The sequence below is a fragment of the Nothoprocta perdicaria genome, unplaced genomic scaffold, assembly GCF_003342845.1.
Source record: "Nothoprocta perdicaria isolate Ctin4 unplaced genomic scaffold, notPer1 scaffold_62, whole genome shotgun sequence".
Lineage (NCBI taxonomy): Eukaryota > Metazoa > Chordata > Aves > Tinamiformes > Tinamidae > Nothoprocta > Nothoprocta perdicaria.
Genome location: NW_020455888.1, coordinates 3,435,544 through 3,455,194, shown reverse-complemented (window position 1 = coordinate 3,455,194; position 19,651 = coordinate 3,435,544). Strand labels below are relative to the sequence as shown.

Genomic DNA, 19,651 nt, shown 5'->3' with positions numbered 1-19,651 from the left:
CGTTCCCTCACATTTCATTTCAGAGGAAAAGCACAACTTGCAGGCATTTCCTCTTTAGATCACTAAATTGACCTGTCTTTTTGTGCAAGTAGATGGTCAAATAAAAATCTGTAGGCACACAATTATCCCTCCAAATCTCTCCTCTGTCCATTCTTCCTATAGTTAGGTCAAAACAGGTAAAGAAGTTCAGGAAACAGAAATATACAGTATAATCACCAAGACCTGACTATATGATAGAGATTAAAATAACCAGAATGAAGTGGGCTTTGTAAACCATCTCATGAGAAGCAGGAATGCATAAGAACATGCGCCCATGCAGCCATATTATTTCCAAAACTAAGACTTTCTTTTCTAGTACTTTCATTTCTAAAAGCATCAACCTTATAAAGGAGATGAAATAAATTTTAAGGAGTATTTGTGGCAGAATAGAATTTTGGGCTATTGTACTTTACACTTGGAGTGCAACAAAGAACTTTTGTTGCAAAGCCAAAAGGGGGAAAAAAATCTTTTTAGATATGAAATACGATAATGGGATCAGTGAATGCTGTATACAAGAAATGTCAGTCTGCATTCAAAGCTCTACTGTTATTTTTATCTTACTAACCTTTAACCTTCTCACCATCTCTTCTTTAGATATTTTATCAGAGATTTCTTTGACTCCTGGAGGATATGTGATTTTTCCATCGTTGGCTCTCGTCTTCGAATGAGCCATGATTTCACAATTTTAGATCTGTTGGGGAAAAAGAAATGCAAGTCAGTGTCATCCTGTTAGCTTATGCCTACTGTATCTGTCCTACCTGGGGAAATAACTAGATGAATCTGAAGGGCCCAAATATGACCAAGAAGTCATACAGACAGAACCGCCCCCACACACAAAAAAAAACTTAAAAAAAGACAAAGGATTTTTTTTGTCTATTTTCAGTAGACAGGACGAGTCTTGACATTCAGATAGACTGACCTGTATTAGAGTTATGCTTTCAAAAAATACATAATGGAAAAGTCAGAATCCCTCAACCCCTGAATGTATTTGATAATCACTCGTACAGAGAGAACTAAGAATCTTGCATCTTACTGGGTGAAGAACTACCATCACTTGGTAATAACAACCCCAAGACTGCCTTGGGTTTTCCTCAGACCATTTCACTGAAGGTGACTGTTTTCCAAACAGTTGGAGCAGTTTCCCAGAACAGTTAAGCAGCTTTCATTTAGTGCAGTGCTTTTATTTATTTGTTTTAAACATACCACTAGTTATAATTTGAAGCTAAGTGGAAGGCTTTCCTCTATGCTATAAATCCAATCTTTTAAACATAAGCTGCAAACAAGCAATAATATCTTCTTTCTAAGCTTCACTTACAAAGGCCTCCTCACTACCCACTTCCTCAGTCCCTTTGATCTGCTGTAGGTACAACATACCTCCTAATCCACCTTGAACCATGCCAAGTTGCACTGCACAGGAGGCTGGTGTGATTTTCCTACTTATACCAAGCTACTACACAAGGAGAAGCTACAAAAATACCAGATCTTCTCAAAATTATAACAGAAAGTCAAAGAGAATCCAACAAAGAAAGACAGGATAGCAACGTGTTCTGGAACACGATGGAGTAGGTTGCCATAATTTAGACTTACTGGCCCCCAAGGTAAAGTCGTGCTACACAGAGAAAACTGGAATAGGAAACACAGTCCATTGTACCTTTTTTGTACTCACTTACAGATTTTCCCTCAACCTTTCTGACCTTCTGCAAAATTAAAGTTAACACTGATATTTAAATAATCACAACCCACTTCATCTAAAATGGGAAAAATGATAAAAATGAATATTATCAGACATGAGTTCACCAGAAAGGCAGTAGTTTTAAGAAACATTTATGAAACTAGTTCTGAAAAAAGCAACCCTACATTAAATAATCATCATCCACTTTTCTTAATTGCAGGAGGTCATTTAGGGATAAAAGTAAGAAGTCAGCAAGTCAGCTGTCTTCATGAATTGTCATGTCAAACATCAGAGTACCTTTACCAATACTACTATTTTTCAATATAAGCCATCTTTAATACATCACAACTGCTCTTGTTTTTTTCTTCTCTCATCATTCCCTTGAGCATCCCTGGATGAGGCCCTTCTGCTCATTTAAACATCTTTCTTCTGTTTGAGGCCAACGGTGTCCCCTCATCACTACCTGCACTAAGGCCACTAGACAGTCATAATATGCCATGCAACTTAATAGCTCCACAAAAGTTCACCAACTTTATGACTGTCATCTCTGCATCTGCATAGAGATGGTAGCTGAACTGAGCACTACTTAACTGTAATTTAAGTAAAAAAGGTGAATGGGGAAGAAAACACGCTGAAGTATTTCTAATTCTACCAGGAAAACACGATGCTACCTTGATCCTCTTTATATTTATTGATAAACTCATGACAGTAAGTGCAGATCTCCCCAAAAAGGCACAGAAAATACAGCCAAGTTCACTTCTATTGCTGTTCAAGGCAGACTCTCCTTTACGGTTCCCAGCTGCGACAGAGAGTTACATATCACAACTTGGGCCATGTCAACAGCTCACCACAGCCAACAGAGTCCCTTCCTCTCCATCCAAGGATGTTCCTAATGCTTTGCTGCAGCAGGCTCACCAACTTGGGAAAAGCAGCTCAACTGGTCTTGAAAAGCATGTGACAAGCTTCAAGGGGAGGACTTGGGACTAGGAAACTGGGGATCAAATCTCTCTTTTGTCTGCAGAGAAATGTTAGATCAACTGCAGTGCAAAGCAGCTTGAAATAACCTGAAGGACAAAACTCATATGTTGTGGTCGGGGTGAGGTGTCTGGCTGACATAGAAAATTGGCCACGTGTGAGTTGGATAAGAAGCTCCAGTGGCATCTATGGTTCTGGGTAGAAACTGAACATTATGATCTGGACAAGAGCTACCTGAAAGATCTGTCCTCCCCATGAAATACAAGACTGCTGATATAATTAGAAATTATCAAAATGAACCTTCCTTTTTAGTCAGTAGTTTCTCTGGTTGATATGTGCTGCCTTTCAACCTGACTCAAATTTACACGTCCCAAATTCCTTACCACAGAATCCCGGCTACCACAAAAGAGCAAAAGCTCCTGGCACAGAGCAGTGTCCCTTGGCGGGGGGTGGCAGCCGTGGTGAGATACAGATGGGCAGCTCTGCCAAAAGAAGGCAGTAACTGTGCCTGCTTTCGGAATACCATGCAAGATGATAGATATTTCGAAAGAGAAATGAATATTTCAAATTTCTCTGATATTCAACACAACTAACCCCAATGACATTGTTATAAGTGAAGTTTTAGAAAAGTTATATGCAAAGCTATCAGAAATCCAGTATTATTCCATATGCACAATCAGGAAAGGAATAACAGAGCGTTCATATAGGTTTTATTTGTTTTTTAAGAGAGGAAAAAACTTGGGACAGGTGCTTAGGACAAGCCAGAAGGCAAGATGTAAGCCTATCCTAACTAGTCAGCAATACGGGCATTGTCTCTGCTGTTCCAAGAACAAAAACAGGTAAGTACAAGAAAAATTCAAAGACAGGATAAAAAAGCTACAGAAATACACCCCAAACTGATCCTAATATATGGGGAAAAAAATGATTCAAACACGTTTTGAATGTGTTACACTTCATAAACTAGGCAAGTCTTAAAAAAGTGAAACAGCATCTGTACAAATGTCATTTAAAACACGAATTTGTCTCCTTTAACAGAAGGAGACCATGCAGGTAGAAGGCACATTAGGAGTTTAGCCCTCTGTGCACTGCTCCCTTGCACAGAGATGCAGAAGCATCTTGAGAAACATGGGGAACCAAGAGCAAGCCTGAAAAAGCACACAGGAAACCTGGTACATGTAAAAGGGTTGGCAAGTTAAAAAAAATAATATTAGTCATGGGAGGAGAGAATGGAAGAAACAAGTAAAAGAAAAGGAACAGGGAAAAGAAAGAAGAAATAAAACTTAGTCTGTTTGAACAACTGTAACAGAAAAATTAAAGTCATTCAACTTCCATGCTTTTATCCACCACCTTTAGTTACCAATAAATTCATCTCCTATGATAAAGGAGCTAAAGAGAGAGATTTCATTTAACGTGAAATTATGGTAATTACAGAGTAATTCTGTATACAGTTAGCAGGACTCAGGAGTTATCCAGTTTCACTCAAATGCAGCTACTGGCCATAATATTGAATTCTAAAAGATTCAATATCCAGTTGGTTTCTATACAGTACATAACTCTTTATGAATAGCCTAACCATGCACATTCTGGCTGCTCAACAGTATAAAATACAGATTATGTAGGTGCAAACAGAAGATGGATGAGGGTCTTGCATGTTAAATATGTAGGCAATATACTTAACAGTTCGATAAATATCATTACAGGATGTTAAGTCAATGATCTAAAAGGACTTAAGCCACATTCCATTAAACTGCATTTTGTTTGGATGACAGTTCACAAGGCCTGTGGAGATTTAATTAACTGTGCTAATCATTAAAATAAAGTATGCCTTAACATACACGCAGCCATGTATCCACAATACTTTAAGAGATCCATACATGCATTTAAGTCTTAATCCTTCAGATATTTATCTTTCCATGAGATGAAGGAAGGGGAAGCAAACTACTTCTTCAATATCTTGCCAATCTGTCTACTGTCCTACTACTGCCTCTTCTTTAAAGTCCTAATAAGGGCAGATAAACTCACTAGAGTAAAGCAGAGCAGCTTTGCAAACAGACATTTTCAGAACTTTCACTGAATCACACGTAATTACATACATCTAGCTACATCTAAACAACATTTCGACATTATATGTAGAATATGAGAGAAAGCTTCCATAAATTTGACTTGTACAAATATTTATGCTTTCACAATTTACATTTGCACAGTATTTTACAATGAGCTGCTCAGAATAACATTCCCTTTAAGTTCATAATAGCCGTACAAATATAAATGAGTTTTAAAAATTGCTGGCCTGGCAAAGGTTACAACATCTAGAGGTTCAGATAGGCTTGCACAAGTGCATATCAGCCCTACGAGAAGCAACAGCAGCCAAAGGAAAGGATCTGCACATACTCCATAGCCTGTTCTCCACATGGAAGCAGCTTAGCCGACAGCCTCTCACCATCCGCGCCCGGCCATCAAGGGTGCAATAACAGTGTGCAAGTTCACAAAATGTTTTCCCTATATTGTCTCAAGCAGCACTTGTGGGGAGAAAAGTCTTTTCCTAAACACAGTTCACCTCTCCACCACAGGCTCTTCCTTTTTCCCTGTTTGCTGCTGTTCCTCACTTCCTAGTATTATGGGCATCCATTTTTCACTTTTGTGCCCTCAGTAGATAACATCACCATGTAAGTATAAATAATTTCTGTGTATTATTAGACACAACGATAAAACACACTTTGAAAACACTAAATAAAAATCTTTCACAAAGTGTGTCACTACAGGTTTTTTTCTCCCCATAACATACTACATGTTAAGAAATTGGTTCATTTATAATTTGCATAGAAGCTACTACAAGTATTTCAAATGAACTATCTACAACTTGTAAAAAGATGCCTTCCTCTTCTATTGTTGCTTCTGCAGGATTACTAATAAAAAGCAAGTATTTTTTACAATTTGTCATTCACAGATTTTTTTATTTTTTTCTAAGTTCTGTTAAATTCCTGCTAGGCTTCACGGACTGACAACACTGTTCAAGGTCAGATCTGACTTAGGTGTTGAAGACTTTCATTTGCACGGAGCCAGTCAAATCTATTTCCATAATAAACCTCCTGCTTAGGAGTTAGAACTTGGCTAGCCACTCCAAGCTAAAACTTGGCAGGTTTTAGACCAAAATAGAAAATTTATAGCAATGAAATTTTATAGAGCAAAATAGAAAAACTTTAGTGCGTTGAAGCAAGTGTGCTCATGTAAACTTGAGTCATTTTATACAGTGATTCAGAGATAACGTCCCCAACAATGCCTTCCATTCTTTTTTAAAAATGTGCTACTGTTTATTTAATCTTCATTAAATCAAGATACTACAGTATCAATCATTGTATGAAGAAAACATTAGCTTCCTATTTCTGCAAGTTTTATTTATTGCAATTTTATTATTGCTTTATTTATTATTATTTATTCTGCAGCTTTACTTTTTTTTTCCTTAAAAAAAAAAGAATAATGAGAATTCTCCAATTCTCCCAAGTTACTAGCAGTTAGTTAATGGTCCTCTCAGATAAACACCCAGCTGCACAGAGAAAAGTAACACGGTCAGCCAGGGAACTGATAGGAAAGGTACCGACTTCGCTGCCCAAGTCTCACCCAGGGGAGCCTGACTTGGAGAGTCAACAAGTAACAAGACCTGCTTAAATCAGGCAATGTTTTGTATCTTTTTCACCATATATTAGAAAAAAATTATAAAGAGCATTAAGTTTATTAACATATTCAGCAAACACTTTGTAAAAAATAAAAAGGCACATAGGCAGTAATGAAGACGAAACCATCCCAAGATGGACAGAGGATTGGGAGGATTCGGGAAGGGGACAGACTTGCCAGAATAAGCAGCAAGGCACAAGTCAAGGCACTAGTACCACGGTCAGCAGACGCACAGAGAAGAACTGCAAACAACTTGCAAAGAATACAGCACTGTCCCTTGCAATTAATTACAGCCACGAGCAAGTCCCCCTTCCTGCACATACTAAGCTTTCCCAAAAGGCAGCATTAGAAAGGCTGCCAGAGATTAAGCCTGCAGTATTCAGTACTCTTATCTCAGCATACAGCTCTCTCCAGTGGCGTTGCAGACACCTGCAGCTTCCACGAGATACAAAAGCGGTGGCACTTACAAATTTCCTCTATATTTAAATATGCGATTAAAAGCAATATTTAAATATGCAATTAAAAGCAAATATGACAAGAATAAAAATGCTCCCCCTCTACTAATTTACAAAACAGCATTTTCACGAAAGTAAAGGCAGTTTAGGAAAAGGGGTAAGACAATTCACTAGTCAATCAACCAAGCAGCTAAAGGGCAATAACTGTTCACAATTGCAACTGTTAACAATTCCTGTTAACAATAACAAGATCTCAGTCTTCATATCACTACCCAAGATCAAGGGCATCCATAGGCATCATAGACAAAGGAATAGTTCTCTGCCCATTTGCAGGAAAAGAAATGCCAAGGGGACAAAATGGAAGATTACAGCAAAAGATTCTGATTGGGGGGGGGGGGGGNAAGGCAAGAAAAATGTAACTGAGCAAAAATATTGATAAAGATTTTTAATGCATATTTATGTTTCATAAAGTGGAAAAGAATATATTGGTAAAACAGACATCTGCAACATAGCCAAATACTAGGGAAAGCCTATCTCATTCTTTTTAGGTTATAATTCAAACATAGTGTATAAAGGCATAAGAAGTGTAATGGGCAGAATCTATTAACAGTTCCCAGAACACTTAATATTCAATGTAGAGTATATGAAAACATAATGAATTAGCAGTGCAATTGCAAAAAAGTAATAACTCAAAAATAAGCAGTTCTAAATAGCTTGGCCTTCAATTTGGCTTGCCAGGAATATGGCAGTTTTCACAAAATAAACTCACTGAACATCTACAGTCCACATCTGAACAGCTGAACACCTACAGTTACAGAGTTTGTCTGACTGTACAAAAAGTACATCCACAAAGGAATCAAATTCCTGCTTAAACCATTTTGTGTAAAGACAAAACTTTTTTTTTGTTTGGGGGGGGGGGCGAGGAGAGGCAGGAGTAGGGAGGGAACAGGAGGGATAGGAGACAAATTTCATTACATCTGAGAGAAAATCATGGCATTTTTGAAGCTGATCTTTTCACCTTAGCATTCAAATGATGAAACTCACACACTAAATGGCACTAACACACACTAGAAAGTTTAACTTCATTAGAAAAGCTACAAACACTTCCTGTTAAGATTTCTTGATGATGTCTATTTTAAAAAGCCTGTATTTTCAGTTACGTCAGCTTTAGCAAACTTCAACATAGCACAAATTGACAGAGGTATCTTAAGAAAGGTTAGAAGCTAGCCTTTCCCTAACCTCTGGAGGACAAATGAATTTACGTCGACAGTCTGACCTACCCAAAAAAAAAAAAATCTTTCAATTATATTCACTTCAGTCAAAAAAATCTGGCATCTACAATAACAGTCTGAGCAAGACTAGAAATGAAAGTGTAGTTACTGGCCCAGCTCAAGAGACCGGCATCCTCCCATCTTCCTTGCTAACGTTATGGATGCGGTAAGAACATCAATTCAATTGCTCAAATAGAAGCTCAAACTAACTCCTACTAAACCGAAGCATCCGTGCTCACGTGAAGTCATATTCTTGGGGGGAAAAAAACAACATACTGAAGAATAAAACACAGTAATTTAATACATAGGGTGTTCTGGGAGAACTGTGCAAGAGCCCAAAGTTTCTTAAAAAAAAAAAGAAAAAACACACACACACTGTTTCTGCCACTGATAAATGAAGAAGCTCATTTAATATGTGGCCTTATCTTTACACACATGCTTTCCTTGCAGATTCATTCTTGTTATTAGGTACACACAATCTATCAAACACCCATCCAAAGATCAGGCTCTTAGATGCAATGAATTATAGTAAATATGTCAAACAATCGATTTGGGGCAGGAATAATTATTATTTCAAATGTAGTTGACAGCAACATTGGAAGTAACTTTGATTTCCACAACTTATCTATTTTGGTCACACAAAAGATACTAGGCAATTGTTTTGCCTTTCTCTCCCCGATCTCCAAAGTCCTTGGGGAGAAACTCAGTCAATATATTACTTTTTGCAATTCCCTTGGCTTTTTTAAAGGATGCCTTCAAAACATGGTACCCTGCCCCTACAGGCTGGTGAGATATTTATATATTGCTGCTCAGAACACATTTGGCAAGGCATCCATTTGCCACCTTGTATACATTGTCTTTCCCCACCACTGCAAAGGGGCACCTTAGCAGAGTGCTTCATGTCAGCTGGGATCATAAGTATTCCGAAACCCACTAGTGAATCAACAGCATATGGATCAGTCCCAGGACAATTCTGCTCCTCAACATGGACAGTCACACCAAGATTACCTATGGAGGCAGGTTCCAAGAGAAGCAGAAATATTTGCTACGTTCTCTCTGTGCTTTCGAGCTCCACACAGTCACAGGAGGCACTGCAGTCTGTCCACATGAGCTTGCTGAGCAATGAGTGCAGCTGCAGGACTGTCCTCTGTGGGAAACGGTGCAAAATACTTCTCATTTTCTGCTAGACAAAGCACATACATGCACTAGGAAGACTAAAACTATCCTCTACATCACATTTACCCAAGAGGTGGGATATTCCCCAGCAAGCACACACATGATGAAAGTAGCAGTTGGTGGTTTCCAGAACATGGTTTTGCCAACATTTAGATACCATGATGTCTCTCCGTTACACATAAACATCCAGCAGTGTGTAATTCTCTATTCTGAAAGGGATAAACTGAATAAGGAAGTGATTTGGTTTGGAAATCTATATAATTTAAACATGGTGGAGACGGGCAATGCGCATGCCAAAAGTACAAAAACAATCTTCAAATTTCTGAACTGTTCTCCTTGTTTTGAGTGCAAGGAAATGTTTCATACTAGCCTAAATGTAAAATCACTTAGCAAGAGATAATCAAAGCTCTCACGGAATGCAAGTTACACCATGAAGACCAGGAAATATGGAACTGGAACTAAACCAAGCTAGTCAGTGTAAATAAAAATTATCGTACTTCAGTAGCTCAAGACAATCTAAAGAACTTAAGAAAAATATTACTTTAGGACTATTTCTATCTGCATTCTCCTTTCACTGAAAATCATTTGTTATCTGTGCTTTGAATCAGAAAGCCTAGTTAATACACAGATAGATCAGATCACCATTAAGGAAAACACTAAGACTAGAAAAACAGAAATACTATTAAGTATGAAGACCAAAAGAAAAACGACCACTATCAGTGGGAAAATTAATAAAGCCCACTCACTTACTAATATTTAGGTATAAGAGTATACATTCATGCTATGCAAACACTGTTCCAGACATTACTTTCAAAGAAATACTTGTTTCTAACACATATTTTAAGGCACTGGTGGCAAGAACTTGCTTGGAAAAGTAGGGATTGCCATTGTACTGCGTACAGTTGTCAGCTCCTATGATCAAGATAGTCAACTCAAAGCAGAAGACAGGCAGATAAGAGTGTGACTTCAGAAGACAGTATCTACAGAAGAGACAAGAAGAGATGGTCAAAGGGATAAACTTGAAAAAAGGCAGAATATGCCATAAATACCAGAAAAATTGAAAGATCTTTCTAAGCTATAGAAACAGTAGTAGTCCAAAAATAAACAGGAGTATTCCAGCCAATGAGGAAAACACTATACTGAAAATTAGAAGTTTTTAAATCAATAAAGCTCTAGAATAACATTCTGATCAATAACTGAAGCAAAATACCCAAATAGAGCAAGAATGCAATAAAGCAAGAATTATTTTTCCCATTCCTCCAGCAACTGGGAAGGAAGCAGAGGGAGGGGATTAATATTTGTTTTTACATGAACTGTATTTTCAAAGCAGCAGAATAATCCTAAAACAGAGCGSTAAGTCTCAGTCAGGTACACTGTGTTACTGCTGGCACTTAGGTGTGTTTTTTCCCTTCCCCTTGCATAAATTCCACAGGAGGGCCACAGACACCCCAGGAGGCAGGGAGGAAGGCAAGAGGAAGATGACAGAGCAGAAGACAAGGGACAGAGATCAGCTACAAAGCAAAATTAGTCTCTATATTGTCTCTGACACAAATTGTCAAAAATGCTACTATATTGCTGTGGTACCCTACCACAGAAGGAAAACAATGTTTCATAAAATTTAGAAGGCGGATAACATAAAAACTACTTAGTAACAGTATACAGAAATTAGGCCCTCTCCAATGTCTAACTTCGCATACAGTGATTAAAAATAAATATAAATGCCTAACACTCTATTATCACTGAAAAAAATCACAAAATTCTCATAAAGCAAACAAGGACAAGAACGCCCTGAATGTTGGTATCCTAACAAAAACAAGGGGCACAGCTCTCAGGCTGTAGAAAACAGAGATAAAAAGAAATCTTCACAGAATCTCTACTAGCCTCATTTATAAGAGAAGTCTACAAACAGAAGAATAAGAAAATAAAAAAGGTTAGTGGAAAGGTCTGAACTGCAAGACTCAAAGGAAAGCCCTGCTACTGCACTGCTAAAATCACATTCTATACTATATAATGTTTATGTCCAATCCTGACCAATGTTAATTATGAATGAACATTTATATTAGGGTTGCATACAAAAAAAAGAATGCCTCTCAAACACTGATGGTTCGTATGAGTTCAGCTTTTTTTTTCTTAACTACAACATTAGGTTAAATTTCACATCATTTTTTTCAAGTTATGGTGATTTGCTGGCATGTACAATAACAGTGTCCCTGAAGACAGACAGATCAGTGATTGTGTTACAAAATACAGATCAACCAAAGACTTACCACCATCAGGCGACCTAAGTCTTCTAACAAGAAGTTAAGACCACCGGATCAGAAGAAACTACCAAAGTAACTGAGTCTCGTCATCCACTATCATACATAAAAATCTGAGTAAGATCTCTTTGAAAGATCAGGAGTCTTCTGTTTGGCGTTTATTCATAACATGTGCAAAATCTAGCTTACCCTTGATATCTCTCTGCTTCTTGACCAACACATAGGTCTCTTAGCACATCAACGATCTCTGTTTATGCCCATAATTTCTTCTCACCCCTACATCACTACTAATCCCTATGGGATTGTGAGTTTACCTAGTCTAGGTACGGGCTGTAAGCACCAGTGTCTTACAGCTATTCTAAGTCTCCTGTACAGTGGATTTCTGAACTCCGCCATTTTTCCTTATGAAATTCATCCTTACATTTCTACTCATCTTTTCATGTAATGTTTTCAACTGGAAGCATTTAGGCTAAGCTAAAGGAAAGCTAATAAAACCTAAGTAATGATAACACTTGCAACTCATCACTTGTGAGGACTGCAACCTGTGTTTGCTTTGATTCAGGCTGAGGCCCATACTCACATGCAGATGGGACATACATCTCACCTTGCTCATTGACACAGGAACATTTCCAACACCTCCCAAGAAGGAAAAAAGTCCACCAAGATGTGAAACCTGACGCACTTCAGCATTTAAAAATAAATAAAACTAATCAAGACTAACATCTACAGAAGGTTACAGCTATAAAGTCAACAGAAAGTAATCTTTAGTACATTTTTTAACAACAGCTATCACAACAGAACGGAATAATCTTTAAAACTATTATAGGCAGGGCTACTCTCATTGCTTGCGATTATACACATACCATCAAGACACGATAGCTCCAAGAGTTTCCACTTATTTCTTACGGCACACTAACCGTTCATGCACACTCTAACTTCTTTTCTCCTGGCTTCCTCTTACTTCCCTTCAAATTATAAGGTCAATGTAGTCAAACTTTGAGACTAACAAAAGTTTCCAGCAAATCCTCTTGACAGCTGAATCCATCACTAATCTACCTGTCTGCTCACAGTTACTGCTTTTTTAGCAGAAAAAAATGAACTTGTCCAAACCTCAGCGCGATTCCTAGCTCAGCAAACACCTACATTAAACTCTTAAAGCCAAAAAGCTCAGTTTAGCACAGAAACAATTCAGACACTGACACATTCACTGCTGCCAACTCAGCTGTAGGAACCAACAAGCTTTATGAAAGGGAGAAGTTGAGGGGTTGCAGGGAAGGCATTCAACTGAGAACCACAGGTACTGGGGAGGAGCGGGGGAGAGAAAGAGAAGGGAGAAAGAATAAAGAAAGAAAAAAAATAGTTCAAAGAATTCAGTCTTTTCCAGGGAATGTAACAGAAACTAGGATCATCGTATTAATTATATCACTCTTCTAGCAATAACAAATATTTGCAAGAACCCCCCTGAAAAGCTCTTGTATCTCATCCCATTCAATGCTGGTTAGCAGAGGGTATTAACTTATAGCTACTAATAGCATTCCATTGATCTAATTAGTAGCAGCTCCATGCAGCTAAAGGTTGCAATCTAATGACTTACAATGATAAACAAATTCATTGCATGAATATGCTCAAGTTTCCTTAAAAGAAGAAATAGCAAATGTATGTTAAAACAACAGTAAACTTGCAAAAACAGATATCCAGAATTAAGAAACAGAATAAATATTTCTTATTTGATCAAATATAATAAGCACAATTGAGTTGATTTACCTGATCTATCATCACATCTTTCTACTACAGGAGTCTGTCTCACTCAGCATTAAGAATATGGTCCACTTCGGAGTAACTATCCAACTTTCCTCCTTATCTTACAACATAGAGACCAGTTTACCACTCCTTAAACCCTACTCCGACACAACAACTTCCTATTGGGCTTGTGTGCAACTACAGCATGGCCATAGTATGCCGTAAGATTAACTCACTCAATTTGTGGAAATGTGAAAGTATTATTGTCATTTCACAGATACCTAATGTGGGTAACGTTTAAAAAACGTCCACCAGTTTTGGCAGCACAACTAGGGAAGTTTAGGGCACAACCCCCAAAGCACTCCATACTACCACACTATGTTTGAAAACAGAGCCTCTGTTAAGTCACGACTAGAGCCTGTCGTGCAGCAAACGGGCACACTGCTAACGAGCACCCGTGAAAAGTTGGTTTAAAAAGACTTACCTGGCATTGCAATAAACTGACACAAAGAATGAATTCCTTTATTTTAAAGTGGCATTCAAACACCCAGTCCATAAGATATGATGTCCCTTCCCACAGTCCTTGTCATTTCATGTTTTCCAGCTTTTATAGCATTTGACAGCCATCTTCAATCTGCAGCTCTAACCCCCAAATAAAGATGAAAAAGTTTTCTATAAATCATAATTAAAGAGTAACATGGACAGGAAAAATAATTAAAACAGCATTTCCTATTTTTTTTTAAGGAAATTAGCAATTTGAGTGCTTTTTTTAATGTAACACACAAAAGCATGGAGGAAATGCTCCATTAAGAAATAAATGTTACTCTGAAGTTACTCTTTTATAACACTGTAAGAGCCAGGATGGAGAGTTAACTGCAAGCAACATTTGTAACTTGGGAAAGTCATTCAAAAGACAGATCTCTCAGCTGTTATACCCTCAGTTACAAAAAAGCTTTATCTCAACAGGGCAAATTGGAAGGAAACATTTCCTATTTGCCATCTCTCTGGAAAACTCCATCACAGATCTTAGGAATGCATCATTTGGCTTATACGCTCTTTCTTCCACATCCCCAAACCAGGAAGAGACAGTATCTTTTGTAGTATAACTTTGTTTCTATGTACAGAAAATTACACCAAACTATGTGCAATGCTTAATATTGAACAATTAAACAATGAAATCAGTAACATATTTAGCAGTAAACCACATGTCACCCCTGCCTGTATTTGCATCGTAACAAGTAAACTTTCTCATAATTTATTTGTAGAAAAAAATCCATAACAAAAATAAAGATTTTCACAAAATAATCTGCTGATTTATCATTAAAAAAAGAATTGAAAAGAGTTGTTATTGGTTAACGACAGAATCCCAACCTATGCCCTACCAAAGACTTCCCATAGACCTTCACAGAAAACACATGCCCATCTACCAAATAAAAATGAAGAGCAAATTCAAGGTGAAGCAAAGTTTGCATCGGGAAAGTTTCCAAGTGGACTTTTTAAATTCTTTCTCATGATAAATATGTTTGCACTCTGAGTGGAGAATTACAGTTAAAAGTGTTTTGGTTTAATTGTTTTTCCTTTTCTTTGCAAGACTTTCAGAAGGCTGTTTCTTCATGTACGATGTGGATCTCAAGTCTCAGAGAAAACCAGAAGCCACTCCAAAAGAAGTTGTGGGCAACTAAGGGGTATCTTCATCCCAGAAAAAGCTGTCAAACGTCACTCAGCACTTACTTCCAAAATGATTGAACAATTATTCTTTAGCTGAACAATGATAAATTCCTTAAATCAGTTACCAACTATAGCTTAGATGACTATACAATGAGATCAATTACAGCTTTTTTTTTTAAAGCAGCAGTCAAAATGTTAAGAAATGTATAAACAGAGTGTCTAATTTAGACAGAAAAAGCACATACCAGGATTTCTAACTAAGCCAGATAATACATACACACACACACAGAGTTAGAATTGGCTAGAATCAATTCCAAGGGAACAGGGCCTAAATGAGAAGGTCCCAGGTGAGTCCTGATCCCTGGCCAGGTACCACCATGTAAACGGTGACAGACCCAAGGTGTTTTGTACCAACATGTCTATCTGTTCCCAGTGAGGTATGGCTTTTCCTTTCTTAAAATTAACTTTTCCAGCAAGTTAACAGTAAAGTTGTCGTCAGCCGACATAAAGAGCTGAAGATCACTCAACGTAAAATAAGGAGAATACTGTAAAGTGTCTTCCATCACTGGAATAGAATGCAAAAGAAGAATTTCCAGAGATAGGAACAAAATAATGAAGTATTTAATCTTCAAAACCTACTTCAACTATATACTTTCTCACATTTTGGAGATGGTTAAAAGCAGCATAGGCAGAGAAGTAGGGACAAAGTAATAACCTTTGAAACAGTCAAAGCATTATTTTGTTTTAAAAAAATGAAATGATAAAACATTAGTCACATTTTATGGAATTGTTTCAAGTTAGATGTATTAAAGTAATTACTCATACAAGTACTTTTTTTCGTTCTGCTGTAGAATCTAAGCTGCTCCAAGGAGTCTGTGAAACAAGCTACTAACCTACTAAAATAATGAGATTTATTTTCATTCACACATTGTATTTCTTTTGATATATTCTATATAAAGAATGTATTCTGATAAATATGAAAATTAAGCTGAAAATAAACTTTCTAAGCAGTTACATTCAGCTAAAGAAACTTACTGATGGGAGAGCAACTGTTATGTTACTATCTACACACATGCAGTTTTAATTTTAGCTATTCAGCCTGCACGGAAGAGACTGTTTAAAAAAACACATATTTTACAATTCTTCAGAAGTCTGAATAGAGTTTCCTCCAGGATCTGTCAATTCTGTTCCAGTTACAGTCCAGAAGATGCTACAAATCAGGATAAATCAACACAAATACTTTCCCACCAAGGATTATGACATTGCCTAACACCGCCTTTTTAAAGAAAATAAATAAATAAAGCAGCAGTAATGCCATCCTTTTAAAGAAAATAAATAAATAAATAAAGCAGCAGTAACGCTTTTCCTCAGTGTTTCTCATCAGCTAGTTCCCAAAGTGACTGAAAGCCTTTACGGTTCTCACCGTCTTTCCAGGGCGCCTTTCAGGTTGCAGCAGCGAGAGCCTTCGTTCCGGGCACAAACACCTCTGCTTTAGAAACTTACTGAAAGCAGCTCCATACACACACCGCCCTGCCACCTGTCAGTACCAGCCACCAGATCTACCTTTTTCTTTTTTTCTTCCTCTAATAAGAAAACTTCTATCAAGAGAGCAGAAGACAGTCATTTGGGCTAAATAATACTAAAGAAGGGTGGAGGAAAAGAACATGARATCTGTTTATTTTTCCCCATGACTTTCATTCCACTTACCCCCATTTCCTACTTGGCAAACTTTTATCATTCATCTTCATGTTTTCTTACACCCTGCGCTCCTGAAAGCTCTCYCTGCGCAACAAGTAGCTGTAACACCTCTTCCAAAGCTACCCTCAAAGAGAACACCTACTCCAAAAACCTATAAACGGTGATCCTTTACTGAATGACTCCTACACGTGGCCATGCAACCTCTTACTCTTCTGTATCAGCCCAAGTAGTGTGAAAAAAGAAAGAGAGGGAATAAAGAAAAAAAAATATAACCTGGGACCCTGGTTACGTTGGATGTAACACATCCCAACACATCCCTGGTTGAGATGTAACCCATCCCAACAGAAAAAGCATCTCTGTCTGCAGAAGGTGGCACAGCCTCCTGCTCTACACTCAAAATGGATAATGCCTGAGGTCACATCCATGTTTTATTACTACGTGGTTTTCAAAAGCTATCAACTACTGGCATTTCTCAGGTTTTTAATTGCAGCTTAGTAACAATTCAGCTGATTTGCTCAATTTAAATCTAAATAAGTTTGCTAGACAAATTCTAAAAGCAAACATAAAAATCTGACATGCAAGCATTACCTATGTACAATTTGCCACTTGAGTTTGACTTACTTARATTGGAGTTTACTTTTTGCCAAAAGAGTTATCCAGTCTGTCCAACAAACAGAAAAAAGAAAACAGGCAAGTACAGTTGTATAATTAGAATCAAAAAGAGAGCAAGAATAAAGCAAAAAAATCCCCCTCACCATCAAGTGCAGCCCTACTTCAGGCCCGGACACGGGATGTCACGCAAGCACTAAACGACTTTCTCCACTAGTGCACGCTTTCAGATGGAGGTGACGAACACGATACACGCGCCCAGTTAAACAGCCTTTATCCCAGCACCCATCACTCCCCGTTCGCTCTTCAAGCGGCCTGGGCTTGAGGTAAAGTTGGCTGGTTCAGSTTTTTTGGAGGTATTACTTTGTATGAGCACATACAATATTTAAAGCTTATCTATATTACATGCAAGATGTGTCGAGCAGAATTTGTATCAGCTAAAGACACCGGTTTCCTTCCACTGGTTTAAGAGGAAGAAAAACTGAAGGAATGCACATCATTTCACCCCCCTCGCCAACCCCAGGATTCGATACCCATTTTCCATTCTGCAGCCACTCAATTTTCACCCGTTCCACCCCTGCCAGGGCCAGCAAGGAGAGGTCCCACACAGGCACCAAACGCTCCGAAGCGGAGGCAAAACAAAGAGCAGCCGCTGGGCGCTCGCGCTCGGCCCCGAGACGGGCGCGTTCCGCGGCCCCAGCCGCGCGCCCCGCAGCGCTCCGGGCGCGGGTCCGAGCGCGGGCGCGCAGCAAAGCGCGGCTCCGCGGGAGCCGCCGCCGGCTCGGCCGGGGCTGCCCCACCAGCCCTCACTGTGGATTTGTCTGGGGGGACACACAGGGATTTATTTGCAGCGGGGTGAAGTTACGGAGCTAGATTCCCGAGCAGAGGCTCTCAACGTAAACAATACACAGCCTATAAATTAACCACTCTCCATCTGGGAAATTCAGAGGCAAAATTCTGAGTTTTTCACCTAACAGGCGCGCTCTCCCGCCACCCCCCCCGCCCCTTGGCGAGCGCTCCCTAAGAGAGCCTGACAAAAAGAAGGAAATAACGAGACGCGTCCAGCGTGGAAGAGCCGGGGGGACCGGCGGGCCGGGGCGCTCCCGCTCCCACCCCCCAAAGCCGCCGAGGACCCAGAGCGGAAGGGGGGGCGGCGGGAGCCCCGGAGCGGAGCGGCGCGGGGCAGGGCAGGGCAGGGGGGGCCGCGCCGCCTCGCCGCCCCTCCCCCGCGCCGAGCACCCCCCAGCTCCGCGCATGGGGGGGCAGGGGGCGCCCCCCGCCAAGGTCACCCCGCTCGGGGGGGGGGGAGGGGGCGGCAAATTTAATTTGCGGCGCCGGCCCCGGGGAAGGGGGAGGGGAGCGGCGGCGCCAAGGGGCACGGGGGGGATGGGAGGGGGCTCGGGCCGCGGGGAGGGCTCCTGCCTTCCTCCCCCCCCCCCCCGTGCGACTCCTCTTCCTCAGGCGCTGCCCGCCGGGCAGAGCGGGGCGCGCGCCAGGGCGGCCGCGGTGCCGCGCTCCTCGCTCGCTCGCTCGCTCACTCACCCCGCCGCAGCCGCCGCTCGGGTCCGCTCCGCTCCGCGCCGCCGCCGCCGCTCGGGGCTCGCCGAGGAGCTGCCGCCGGAGCCGCAGCCAATCGCCTCGAGCCCCCTCCCCTTCCGCAGCTCGCCCCGGTCCCCCTGCCGGCTTCAAAATGGCGCCAACTTGTCTCCGGCTGCTCCAATGGCAGCGCCGAGGGGAGCGAGCGCGGCCAGTGCGGGCGCGCTCCCGCCCCGCGCGCTCCCGCCCCGCGCGCTCCCGCCCCGCGCGCTCCCGCCCCGCGGCGCCTCCCGCCCGGAGCAGCCGCGCGCTCACGGAGCGGGGCGATCGCCTGCTGCTCCGCAGGTTAATAAAACAAGTATTTCTACAACAATTGTAGCCGGCTTACTGTAAAGCAACCAGGAGTAACGGTGCGGAATGGCGGAGGAAGCAGGAAATACATAAATAAAAAGTAGTAGCAAGTGTTGATCACATCCTTTGGTTTTGYCCCAGTAACTCTGAGAACTTGAGGGGACACCCACAGGAGAAWGTGGACAGAAAAGTAATGGAATTGCCCCTCAGTCTTACAGATAAAATGCTATTTTGTAATAATGTCCATTAATGAGATATCGGAAGACAAGGGATGTGTTTGAAGGTTATGGTTTTGCCAATGTGGAAGATTTACCCAGCAGAGCTGCTGAAATACACTCAGGGTGTGTTGCAGGGGCCATGGTTGGATATAATCTTTTTTTAAAGCATGTTAGTCAAGATGTTAGAACTCATTATTTTAAATCTTCAAATAACTTCCTCAAACTTTCACTAGCACATTGAAATCAGCTTGCTTTGCTATCTTCAACTTCTAAGCTCAGTCCAAAAATCTCATTTAATCAAATTTACATCTGT

At 40.2% G+C, this 19,651-nt stretch overlaps 1 protein-coding gene across 4 annotated transcripts in view; it reads right to left on the bottom strand.

Moving 5' to 3' along the window:
• The window catches only part of PDS5B (PDS5 cohesin associated factor B), a 90,163-nt gene extending 71,235 nt beyond the window's left edge, over positions 1 to 18,928 (bottom strand). For 3 of the 4 annotated variants that reach the window (XM_026049803.1, XM_026049805.1, XM_026049806.1), the window contains exons 1-2: positions 18,776 to 18,804; positions 605 to 730 (exon numbers count right to left, since the gene is read on the bottom strand). In XM_026049803.1, coding sequence (XP_025905588.1) covers positions 605 to 712 — 108 coding nt within the window. In that variant the 5' untranslated portion in view covers positions 713 to 730; positions 18,776 to 18,804. Of the gene's footprint in view, positions 1 to 604; positions 731 to 18,775 lie in introns of all 4 variants that reach the window. The other variant, XM_026049804.1, reaches the window with a different exon arrangement.
• Positions 18,929 to 19,651: the final 723 nt, after the last annotated feature.